Source organism: Engystomops pustulosus, chromosome 3 (assembly GCF_040894005.1).
Source record: "Engystomops pustulosus chromosome 3, aEngPut4.maternal, whole genome shotgun sequence".
In the NCBI taxonomy this organism is placed as follows: Eukaryota; Metazoa; Chordata; class Amphibia; order Anura; family Leptodactylidae; genus Engystomops; species Engystomops pustulosus.
In genome coordinates, this window is record NC_092413.1 from 169,537,656 (window position 1) to 169,551,283 (window position 13,628).

The 13,628-nt window shown below is 43.5% G+C and overlaps 1 protein-coding gene across 4 annotated transcripts in view; it reads right to left on the bottom strand.

Annotated features, from left to right (window-relative positions):
• The window catches only part of KCNAB1 (potassium voltage-gated channel subfamily A regulatory beta subunit 1), a 234,298-nt gene that overhangs the window by 71,373 nt on the left and 149,297 nt on the right, over window positions 1–13,628 (bottom strand). For all 4 annotated transcript variants that reach the window (XM_072142948.1, XM_072142949.1, XM_072142950.1 and 1 more), the window contains exon 2: window positions 10,431–10,474. In XM_072142948.1, coding sequence (XP_071999049.1) covers window positions 10,431–10,474 — 44 coding nt within the window. The remainder of the gene's footprint in view (window positions 1–10,430; window positions 10,475–13,628) is intronic.

Genomic DNA, 13,628 nt, shown 5'->3' on the forward strand with positions numbered 1-13,628 from the left:
ATGCCGTTCGGGCTATGCAACGCCCCAGGCACATTTCAACGGCTGATGGAGAGATGTTTGGGTCATCGCAACTTTGAGACCGTCCTGCTATATTTGGACGACATCATCATCTACTCCAAGACTTATGAAGACCACCTCCACCATCTGGCTGAAGTCTTCCAAATCCTGACCCAACATGGGTTGAAGGTCAAGCCAGCCAAGTGCCACCTGCTACAACCTAGCGTCAAGTACCTGGGACATGTGGTGAGCGCTCATGGAATTGAGCCAGATCCAGAGAAGATTGCAGCTGTTCACGACTGGCCTACCCCATCAACCGTACGGGACATCAAAAGCTTCCTGGGATTTGCCAGTTATTACAGGCGGTTCATCCCGAAGTTTGCCCAGCTGGCGGCTCCCCTGCAAGAGCTTCTAAGGGGCCTTCCAAAAGAGAGCCAACGTTCCCGAGTAGCCATTGAGTGGACGGCCGAACGAGAAGCTGCCTTCCAGATGCTCAAGCAACGGTTGACTGAGCCCCCGGTGTTGGGATATCCAGACTATAGTCTGCCTTTCACCCTATACACTGATGCCAGCAAGCAAGGTCTAGGGGCGGTATTATCCCAGCTCCAAAACGGAACTGAAAGGGTCATAGCCTACGCCAGCCGTTCCCTCCGAGAACCGGAGCAAAACGACCAGAACTATAGTTCCTTCAAGTTGGAGTTTCTGGCGTTACTCTGGGCTGTGACCGAAAAGTTCAAGGACTATCTAGCTGCATCATCTTTCACTGTCTTCACAGACAATAATCCTTTGGCGCATCTGAACACCGCACGTCTTGGAGCACTGGAACAACGGTGGGCCTCCAGACTTGCCAATTTCAACTTTACCATCAAGTACCGGGCTGGTAAGACCAATGACAACGCCGATGCTCTGTCCCGTCTCCCTGACCAGTGGGAGGGACCCTCCACGGATGCTCAGTGGGAAGATGTGGAGATGCCAGCGTTTTATGCCCGGTTTGTGTGCGTCAAGATGCCCAGAGAGTTTACTCCCTACCGACAGAGGCAGCGCCATTTACTCCTCAAGAAGAGTCAGAGCCCCCTGTGGAAAAGGACCTCTGGATGAGTCTTCAGGCTGATAGCCGTGCCATAGGAGAAGTAATGGACTATCTCTCTAGTGGGCGAATGCCTGAAAGAATCCGGCGCAGAAGAGCTGATGGAGAACTGTCTCAATTGTGGCGCCAGAGAAAGACTCTGAGCATGCACCAGGGTCTGCTAAAGAGAAGAACTCTGGACCCTATCACTTATGACCGGCTATACCAGATTGTGATTCCCAGGAGGGACGCCAAGATAGTACTGGAAATGTACCATGACCAGTCCGGACACTTTGGCGCTCAGAAGACTGAAGCCACCCTCCGAAGGCGATTCTTCTGGGTCAACATGAAGTCCGACATTGAAGCCTGGTGTCGAGAATGCCCAGCCTGCGCCATCGCTCGAGGAGAGCGACACAATCAAAGGGCCCCTCTACGTCCCATTGTGAGCCAACGGCCCTTGGAGATCCTGGCATTGGACCACGTGAAGTTGGAGCCCAGCAGATCCGGTCACAGTTATGCTCTTACGATCATCGACCACTATACCAAATTTGTGGTTGCAGTACCTGTCAGAGATCTGTCTGCAAGGACCACCGCAGCGGCCCTGTGGAAGAGCTTCATCCTCCCCTATGGCTGTCCAGACCAGATCCTTACCGACCAAGGAACAGCATTTGAGTCCCAAGTCTTCCAGGAGCTGTGCACTCTATATGGCTGCAAGAAGCTGAGGACCACAGCCTATCATCCCCAAGGCAATGGGCTTTGTGAAAAGATGAACCAGACTCTAATCAATATGCTGAGGACTCTGACCCCTGCAAAAAGGGCTGACTGGCCAAAGCTGTTGCCCGAATTGGTGTACCTGTACAACAATACCAATCATTGCTCCACAGGGTACACCCCGTACTATCTGATGTTCGGGAGGCACGGACATCTCCCTGCGGATATTACCTGGGACATGGAGTCCCCTGATTCCCAGTCTTTACTCCCCCAGACTGACTGGGTTCACGAACACCAGAGGCGCCTGGCGGATGCCAGAGAAGTTGTGGATCTGCGGTTGGAAGAGGCCCGAGAGAAACAAAAAAGGGACTTCGATCGTAATGCCTGTGCTGAGCCTTTTGCCCCAGGAGATCGAGTGTGGCTGCGCAACAACCATCCTACCAGTAAGCTAGATGGGCGTTGGGAGCGTGAGCCATACCTAGTTAGGGACAGTCTCTCCCCTGAAGTCTACGAGATTTCAAGAGGAGACCGTCCACCACTCCGGGTACATAGGAACCGGCTGAAGAGATGTCTTCGTCCTTTTGCCCCTATGTCCACACCTCTCACCTCGACCCCCAACTTACAGACCTCCTTGTGTTCACCTACCCCCAGTTTCTTGGAACTTGTGACTGTGCCTCAATTCTGTTTTGTTTCCACTCCAGTAAGAGGTACCTCGGAGAGACCATCATCCCCACCGCAGTCTCCAATACTGCTGCCTGTGGAGGATGATCCGGCTCCAGTGTCTGCAACCCCTGAAGCATCAGAGGCAGCTGAGACTCCGACTCCAGCGCTTGACTCAGAGGAGGACGATGAGGAGGTTGTTATCTTCTCCCGGCCGGAACTTCGAAGGTCTCAAAGGGAGACAAAAGGTAAAGCTCCTGCGTACCTGCAGGAGTATCAGCTGGTGTCACGCAGAAGGAGGAGGCAGGTACGTTTTTCTGACACCGAAGTACTTACCACCGAAGAAGATGCTGAGTAACCCATGAAGGGCTGTAGCCCACTTCAGGTACTATGTACATATTGTGTATATTTCTGTCCTCTTACCCCAGAGAGCCAGAGACTTTCCTGAGACTCTCATCCTTATTTATCTCAGTCAAGAGACATACCTTGAACTGATCACTGTCATGTGCTATGATAGCACCCTTCCTCTGCCACAGCAGAGATTTCTTCAAAGGACTCTGTCCCTCTCCATATAAAGGAGACCCTTTGCTTCTTAGTGCACTTTTCCCCACATCAAGGGCTGTACCCAGAAGATGGACTTTGTCAGTAGAGACCTTCTGAGAGACTTTTGCCAGATACTCCAGGGAAAAGTTGCTATGTCTATTGATTATTATTTTGCACTTAATGCCTTCCTTTTTAGGTATGGACATTCTGCTTGCACTTTTTATGCCTTTTCTTTGCAGGAAAAGAGACATTTACTATCGTGCTACCCTGCGTAGCCTATCTACCTCTGTAACGTTTGTAACGTTCAAGATGTGTACCCATTGGGCTCCTAAGCCAATGTGAGTTTACAACATGTTTGCACACTGTCATATATGCCAGTAGTCTGCATTAACCCTTTCATAGGCTTTTCAGGTTGTAGTGTGGCTGTGTCGGACCGTCTTTCTTGTAAAACACTGACCGCTACCTGATCCCTCAAACTGAGGTTTGCACGTGGGGGTAGTCCGTAAACTGCGGGTCCTAAGGGGACCGGGGGTGTTACAGAGTTAGCACCTGGATGCCACCCATACATGGGTAAGGATGCCAGTCAGGAGGTACTTGTGTCGCATATGCTAACGCAATGCAGATAGACACCTTATATAATTGCCGCCAGGGAAGAAGCGTTGATATAACAAATATACAGACCTTGGTGCAAGGAGTGGATTACAGGACATGACACCAAACCTTTCCTACTGTACAGTTCGGTTTAATGGCGTCAGCGACCAACTGTCATACAGCTACATGTTTTTTTTGTCTTAGTCCGACACCAACCCAGGTGCCTGTCTCCAGGACCTTGGGCGGTTTGTCCCTACACCTCACATAGCCTGCACTTCCTAGAAGTGCCCTTAGCCCCCTCTGTGCCCCAAAACATCTATAGTCGAGCCGAGGGCGGCTCTTTCAATTGCCCCCGGGGTATGCAACACCCTCGCCGATGCAATGGCGAGGTAGTGTTTGCGAATACGTCCCACCTGCATGTAATCACCTTACACTACATGGTCCTGATAGGACATAGGGGTATTGCAGTGGTGAATCCTGCCTGGCAAGGCAGAGGTTAAGTATTTTGTATGATGCAAGATGCTGTTATCCAATGATATGTGTGACATCCTGTGCTCTGTAAGCTGAGATGTGATTGGAGGAGCAGCCACCACCTGACCAAAGGGAGGTAATAAAACCCCCTGGCCAGGAATGTTCTGGAGACTGGATGATTATTCCAGTAGAGGAGAATCCTAGAGATCAGTGAGTGAGTGAGTAATCTCTGTCTAGCCCATACCAGAGCAGGAAGAGCCTAGCCCCTGCCTCTGAAGAGTGGAGCAAGTAGACTAGAGTTAGTGTAGTGAGGAAAAGGGGTATCATCTTACCTTTAAAGGTGATACCTGAAGCCCTACAGGACAAGCTGAAGCTTCCTGCCAGGACACAGCTGCCTCCCAGCCTGCCCTCTACATCCAGGCTGGTGAACTATCTCCTGAGGCTCCCTCCAACTCACATCTCAGCACTCCATCTACTTGTTAAAGGCACGTTGCTGCGGTTCCTGCGGTTCAAATAAAGAACTGTAAGTTGTTTTCTTCAACTTCTGTCTCCGTCTGGTCCCTGCTAATACGGCTGCCTTCATCACCGGCACCCTGTCCATCACCCAGAGACTCACCCTCGGGACATTAAGGGGTTGCCCCAGGGAGATCCGCTACAGCAGCCGCTCCCTCATCTTTTCTTGCCAACACCACCCTGCTGGAGACCTGCCAGGCTGTAGGACAGCCCTCCGGTTCCCCCGTACCAAGCACCGTGACAATAGCGTGCTTAGGCCGCAACCGCCAGCCACTCCGGTACAGCGGGCCCCGGCTGACTCCAGGCCTCACCTCAAGGGCTAGGCCCCGGTGGGGGATGTTGCAATTGCATGAAGGCACCTATTTCTATAAACTCTTTAATGCAATTTTGAAAATGGGGCAAGTGTCTGCTTTCAGAAAATATATGGTTTTTGGCTTTACTTTAATTCTTTTTATTCGTTTTATTTTTAAACCTCAAAATTGTAAAAATTGCTCTGGTCAATAATGCGACAAAATATCCAGAAAAGGCGGGCGGTGAAAGGGTTAAAACCCCTTGGTTCAATTCACAGGTGAAGATGCTTATCATCTATCTCCTGTCTATATATCTATCTGTCTAGTTATCTATCTCCTATAATCTGACCATTTATATATCTCACTTTTTCTCTATCTATTTTTCAATCTATTTCTCTTCTACTGTATTTAGCTCTCATCTATCTACTGTATATATCATCTACTTTATAGTTCTGCATCTAGAAATCTCTATCATCTTTCATATTTATCTTATGTCATAATAATTATAATTAATAATTCCTTTATTTATATAGCGCACACAGATACCGCAGCGCTGCAAAAAGATTGCCAGATCAGTCCCTGAACCCATAGGGCTCACAATCTATTCAACCTACCAGTAATTTTTTGGAGTGTGGTAGGAAACCGGAGGACCCGGAGGAAACCCACACAAACACAGAGAGAACATACAAACTCTTTGCAGATGTTGAGCAGCGCTGCAAGGCTGTAGTTCTAAACACTGTGCCACCGTGCTGCCCATCAATCTCCCTATTATCTATCTATCTCCTATAAAATAATATTACAGTTTGTTTCACCATACTAAACGGAGCCTCTGACTGTGACTGGTCATAAAATAGTTTAGTCTAGAACCGGCCCTGTACACAACGGCAGTGTGAATGAGGCCTTAAGGGTTAGCATAAGGATTATACTGTTAGGGGACCAAAATGGTTGGGACAATGCAAAGTGCTTGTGGCTAGCTTGTCATGGTGGCCCATATGGAGAAGAAAGGGAATAACCACAATACGTAAACACATCACTTGCAGTCACTGGAGGGAATAGGTAGGAATCTCACCTCTTCTGTAGCACAATTAATAGTTTTTTTGGTGCAAACAACATGTGAGGTAAGGGAGGTTCTGCGTATAGAAGTTGACACTACTAGAAATCCCATGCCCACGATCTTTTACTACCCTAGAAACGGCCCTGACTATATGCTTTTGTATTTTATGTATACATACTGTGACTATGTGGCTATAAAATGCATATACTACAGCAGGGGTCCCCAAACTACGGCCCGCGGACCGTTTCTATCCGGCCCCCGTCCCATCCAGCGCCGAGCCCCGGGATCCGGATTTGTTATTTGGGGGCCCCCGGGCTGGCGCTCCAGTACGGCAGTCGGGCCGTATCCAGTTCGGCAGTCGGGCAGGTAGCTCCTGCCCGTCACTGAATAGTGCTCGATGCGGCCGGAAACGGCCGCTCGAGCACTAATACTGCAGGTGGAGCTATGTGGCTGGAAGACAACCCCGGCGCACATCACTCCTTGAACCTGGATGCGCGGCCGCGTGATTACGTCATCACGCGGCCGCGCACCGCTTCCTGTTCGGCAGCAGCCCGAAGAAAGAAGACGCAGGAGCCAGAGGTAAGTACAGGGCTTTTATTATTTTTTTTAAAACAGCAGTAGAAACATTGTGGCTGCCCTAATATATGAAATTATGGATTATGGGGCCATTATAGAAAATAATAATGGAGGGGCAGGGAATAGTTATGAGGAGCAGGATAGGAAATAATTAATTATGAGGAGCAGGATAGGAAATAATTAATTATGAGGGGGCAGCATAGGGAATAATTAATTATTTCCTTTGCTGCCCCTCATAATTAATTATTTCCTATGCTGCCCCTCATGATTAATTATTTCCTATGCTGCCCCTCATAATTATTTCCTATGCTGCCCCTCATAATTAATTATTTCCTATGCTGCCCCTCATAATTAATTATTTTCTATGCTGCCCCTCATAATTAATTATTTCCTATGCTGCCCCTCATAATTAATTATTTCCTCATAAGGGGTAGCATAGGAAATAATAAATTATGAGGGGCAGCATAGGAAATAATTAATTATGAGGGGCAGCATAGGAAATAATAAATTATGAGGGGCAGCATAGGAAATAATTAATTATAAGGGGCAGCATAGGAAATAATTTATTATGAGGGGCAGCATAGGAAATAATTTATTATGAGGGGCAGCATAGGAAATAATTAAATAATTAATATTTGTTTTATTTTTAAACTTCAGTCCGGCCCTCCAACGGTCTGAGAGGGACAGTGATCGGCCCCCTATGTAAAAAGTTTGGGGACCGCTGTACTACAGTATGTGTATATTTTCTGAAAGGGAAGGGGTCGCCATAAAAAAGTCTGCTATGGGGCCCAGCATCTCCTTGTTGCGCCCCTGCTTCTCTATGACTAGACAAAGCTTCTATAGCTAACAAAATGTTTGTATATCACTCACTACCTTTCTGCCAAAGTAGTGCCACATGTGCTCCAATAAACTATAGTGGTTTTTCAATACATACTTTGCAATTCTTGATTTATTTGGCTGTCAATGTGCTCCTTTGTGCTTTTCTCAGCTCTAATTTAAATTCTTACCAATAATTTTACCCAAACCAAGGAAATACAGAAAAGACATAAAAAAGGACAAATTTAGCAAAAACATGGAAAAACATAAACTAAAATAACTCAACATGGTTTTGGTTCAGTAATAATGTGGAAAATTGAGTATCTAATTAAATGGAAAAGGGTAAGCTATCGGAAGTGATATTTTTGGGAGCCATTATTAAGAGTGTCTTTAAAGGAAATATACCATCAAAATTATACATGCTAAACCAGAGGCATTGGTTGATCCAGGCACTGTGACTGTGGTAATCTTCTTTTACAGTAAATTATGTCAAAAAGCAAGGAGGGCTCTTTGGGGTGTTACAAGAGTCCCTTTGTGCTCTGGCTTCATAGGCTATTACACTGTGCCAACCTCCCCTGCTTCCCCTGCACTTCCCGCACTCTCTGCCTTTAGTAATCTCACAGCAGCAAAGGAAGTTTCAGCAAACAGTGGGGAAGTGCTTCTTACTTGTAACAATCTGTAATGCTGCTGCACAGAGGGGCCCTGGTAACACCCCCAGAGCCCCTCTGACTGATTAGCATAATTTTCAATAAAATAAAATAAAAATCAATTACAAAAAATCAATAAAAGTTGATTTTAGAAGGAAGGAGGCCATAGTTGACAAATATAAGAAGATTACCACAGTCCCTGGCTCTCCCTGGTTTATCATGCTTCATTTTGAATGTAGATTTTCTTTTACATGATACATTATGTTGTAGAATTGTATGTTTTTCAGACCTGATATTGACCTTCTTGCATAAAAGGGTCAATGCTGTCAATAGCAACCGTTATTTTAGAGCAGCTTTTATGCTCAAGGCCCACAGTATTTACTCAGTCACTATGACAACATATCTTTCATGGAAAAGTTCCTATAATGGATAGCATGTAACCATACTATGAACACCTGCTTGGCTGCCTGTTTATATGAGCTGTTTATCTGTTATGTTTTTTAAAAGCATCATTTTTAGTCACTGTTTTTATGTCAGATTCCAAATTGATATAAATATGTCACTAGTATCTCAAAATGAATATATTAAACACATTGCGGCTCATTTACTAAAAGATGTGAACGCCGCACTTTCTTCGGGTTTCCCCAATATTTCAGTTTTGTGACGAATTGCCCCGGGATTTTGGCGCACACGATCGGATTTTGGCGCAACGGCATTGGCTTGCACATAACAGAAATCAGGGTGCGGGCCTTCGGACAACCCGATGGATTCGGACAAACTGCGGAATTTAAAAAAGGATTTGTGTTGCAAGATCAAGCACTCACATGCACCAGGAAGAATCAGGTGAACTTTGGCGGATATTGGCGCAGCGACACATGCAGGAACTCGGACGCACGATGTTAGTGAATCGCGCCGGACCTGATTCCTCATCGGATAACGCACTGTGGGATCGCGACTGCGTAAGTAAATCTGCCCCATTGGGGGAAGGAATTAAAGTCATATAGTGCATTTGGTGCGCCAGTTTATTGCCCCTATGTGGTAAGATCAATCTTACCAACAAAACAACTTGGGTTAGAGTTACTAAAATCAATAATACAGAATTCTGGTATAATTTATTGGTAAAATTGGCATGTTTATAACAGTTTTAGACCTTCACATCTGGCATAAAAACAAACATGGTCGAAGTTGCTAATTCCATACACTATAAAGCAGTTTGTAAGATTGGGGCGAGTATATCAATTCACATAATGCCACTTTAGCAAATTAATCCCTCTATTATTAGTTATACTTTAAATGGAACCACACCACATTTTCACATATACAGGTAGTGACGGGTCCCCATAGAGCCCTATTAGCTAACTGACACCTTTCTTCTAGCTAAAAATTGTCTCTCTTACACCTATATAAAGCAACTTTATTATATATATATCAAACTCTCTAAGGACATGCTCAGCCACTCAGCTATCTGGTCCTCACCTCCTTCAAAAGGTAGAAGAAAAGTTTGAGGTGAGTTTGAGGGAGCCATCAAAAAAACTATAGTTGGTATGGCGATTATGTCACAAAGTACTTATTTGCAATGGTAGACACATTTCAAGCACACAAAAGCCCTTCCTCAAGTACCCACTATCAACCATTTTATTTATTTTGGATACTTAATGAAGGGCCTTTGTCCCCAAAATGTGCCCAAAATGCATTTCCAAATAAAGATTTGACGCCATAACATCTGGCAGTTTGTGACATGATCACCATTCAAGCTGATCTTTCTTTGGTGGCTGGATTCCATACATTGCTTCCGGTCCCAACCCCAGAATATCCTGTGCCTAGGTCATTATTTTCCAAATCCGATCAGGAGCCAGAAAGCCACATAAATCTGTGTTTTTCATACCCATCTGTACATCTTCTTTAAAGTTAAATTAGAAAGGGAAGAATTAAAGGGAACCTGTCACCAGGAGACCCATTTTAGCACTCACCCAGTTCACACAGAGCATAGTACATACACTGCCAAAGAGTTGTTGTATAAAAAATAGGTTTTACAAGAAAAGATCTGTTATATAGTACCTTTCCGTGCCAAGTGCTCTGTGACTAGGCCATTCGCCCCCTGGGAGTGGCTACAGAGGAGCAGTTCCCCACCATCCTTGGTAAACGGCACCCCGTGTGTCCTTTTCAAATGTATGAAAACACCTATCACCCGGATTAGTGACTCCCCCTGCTCCTCTGTAGCCACTCCCAGGAGACAAGTGCCTAGTCACACAGCACATGGCATTGAAAGGTACTATATAACATATCATTTTTTTCTGTAAAACCTATTTTTTATACAAAAACTCTTTGGCCAGTGTATGTACTATTCTCTGTGGGGACTGGGGGGGGTGCTGAAAATGGGTCTCCTGGGTGATTCCCTTTAAGCCTAAGAAAAGACAATGCTCTATAATTGCTGGTTCATGCTACTAGAATATTTTAACAACAAGCTTACATTACTCTTGTAGTAGTGTACTTACCAAGTCCTAGGCATGATACACGAAGTCCTGATTTCCCAAGATTTCTAGAAAACAAATAATAACACTGTAAATGATAAAGAAGAACATATAATTGTGATTTTGCAAAATACTTGTTTTTTACCCCTTTGAAATGTGCTTACTTCGTATCAGTACTGCACTTCTTTCTATCAGTAAACACAGCAATAGTTGGATGAAAAGTTTTTTTCAGATTTATTTTGTTCTTTGACGAAACAAAGTTGATAGACCAAATATCTTACTCCCTGCATTGTAAAGATACTGAAGTGCTGACATGTTTTACTGCTGTTTCTCCAGCACACAACAACAGGAATAAAAATAATAGCCATGTTTATTTTTCAGTATCTGGATACAAACCATGTGGACTAAAATATTTGCATTCCTCTTTTGGGATTATTCCCTTGGACTCTTTGTGCTTGTCTTGTACATATTTTGAATGGATGATTGTGCTGCAGACAGTAAAAATAATTGCGCAATACAGATCTTCTTATCTTCTTTTGTGGCACATTATGCTGTTACAAACCATCTCGACATCTGCAGAACATCTGCCTTGTTCCAACTTTCCCTTCTGAGATGTGTATTAATATATGTTATGGAGTATTTTGGGAAAATCCATTTACATAATCTGCAGATTTAATTTAAAAAAATGAAAGTTTTCATTTTCTTGTGTTCACTTCTATTATGTATGGTTGAAAAGTTTGTTGAAAAGTTGGTTACAATTTAGATGGAGCTGCATGGTGATCGTTTATAGGGGTCTTCTCATCTGGACATTCACATTATAATGTATCTGCCATATACAAAAATTCTACAATTGGATGTTATTAACAAAAATGTACCTCTGTGAATATAATGTCCTTTAAATGTTGAATCGAGATCTTTGGATATGACCACAAGAGCTGAAGTTATTGCACAAAGAAACAAATAGCTTTTGCATGTGAGATGTCCGGGAGATACTATAGGTACCATAACCATCCTGTGGAATGAATGCTGAATCCAGGTGGTTGGGCTTCTCAATATCTTATGTGTGGCCCTGAGTGTGGGGTGGTCGTATCCAAGGACAACTATCTTACTTCTATGGTCCAATATAGATAAATTTGTGGGACATTATCTTCACACAGGTACATTATTTTTAATAACAACCAACTGAATAAATACTTGAATATGTCAGATAAATTTAAATTAGATATAAATGCCCACATAAAAATACGCTTTTAACATGCCCCTTCCAGGTTTGGTGAAAGGTGATAATGCTATTCACAAAGGAGTCTAGAAACTCTGAAATGCATTATGTACCATGACTTCAGAAAATTAAGAAGTTGATATCCCAATTTACCTTTTGAATATTTTTCGGTGTGTGCCCGTTCCCAACCTCTAAAATTTCACACCAGCCCTAGACATTTTTGTAAATTTCACTGCCATGATATGTCCTAAAAAAGCAGTACAAAAAACGCACACATGTGGTCACATGTTATGGTCACAACATGTTATTCCCATCCAACTTGCAGAACTGTTAGGATCCCTGTGGCGGGACCTCCATAGTTTAAGAGAATGGGGGTCTATTGTACCCTAAATGAATGGAGCAGCAGGTCAAGAAGGTCTATTCACTATTCAAACCACTTATGAATGTAGCAGAGTGGAGTTCTGCATTTTGCTCTCCATAGAGATCGATAAGGAATAACTTGTTGTGAAACTAATATCACTTTAAACTGAATTGTTCCGTAGCCCCTTTTAAGTGATTAAGATTTATGAAGCAACTGGCAAGGATTATTTTTTTCATATCTGGTAAATTATAACACAAGCGACTAAAAATTTTCTCTGTACAATAAGGTGACAGAACTCTAGCTATAACTTCTAAAACAATAGAAATGTATTTGCATGTCATTCCTGGATGATTTGTGAGTGCCCATCACAGTATAATTTTCAGTTCTATTAGGAAAAGAAACAGAATACAGAATACAATGTGATACTTGAGAGCAGGGAAAACCATTTGTGGATTGTAAATTGTTACATTTTGTAGGAAAGAATAATTGGTCTTGACAGAGAGGTTATGTTAGATAAGTCAGAGAACCAGGGGTATTGACTGATGTATTTCCTATGAGATAATGAAGTAATAGGGTAGAGCTGATATTAGATCTGTGTAGCTTGGAGCTACTGAAGAACTCCATCCTTTCTCTTTTCAAATTAATTTCTATTCCAAGTCATATCTTCTATATCCTGACAGAATAAAGAAGATATGTTATAGGGCAATGACATATGAGTATTCCAGAGGCAAACTCCTGGGAAGGATTCCAGCCTCCATCATCCTCGTCTGTAGAGGGGCACTGCATTTTGATGAGCATGTATTACTTTGAGGATCCTGCCAGCCATTTCTGTGTATACCTGCAGGCTTAACAATGACAATGCTCCGAGCAAGGTGACTGACTTGCAACTCTTAGGTTATTTGCTCTTAGCAGCATATGTTCAGCATGTTGTTCTAAATCATCAGCTAATGTACATCTGTTGTTTTCATGTAAACTGTTACCTTCTAGATTTTGGCTTTAATAGTATGACTAATATACATAAGTGCAGCTGAAAATGCTTATTGTTAAGCACTTTGTATAAATCAGCTTTCTGTCCTGTATCCACTGACAGCTGGGGGATAAAGGAATCTGATAAAGTGTCTAACTTAACTTTTTACAGATAGTCCCTGGATAGTCTAATCTCATAAGCACTGAATTGTCAAGGGAAATATTGTTTATGCATGGAAAGAGTTAATCTTTAGCCTCCTTTTCTGTCTAAAGTGGACAGACCACAGAAGGCTTTCAGAAACACTGCTCACTACAGGACAAAGAACTGAATATAGGCACAGAAATGTTGCACTACTTAATGAAGTTAAGGGAAAAAGAGGGAAAACTTACATCTCAACCAGGATATCATGGCTTTGATAACCTAAACACTCCTTATGGCTGTTTATTCAGACCATGATTTCATGACAGACTATCTGAATTAACAGAACGGTCGTTTCTCTGTGTAGTAAGTCTGCTCTCTACCGCCGAGCTTCATAGCCATTGCTACAGGTAACTAAATTCACTAAGCAGCATATCTTTCTATCAGCTGTAAAATCACTGAACAAATGAAAACTTAACTGTGTAGGGCAATTTATACACTTTCCAAGATTATATCCTACATCCCACATTTTATAAT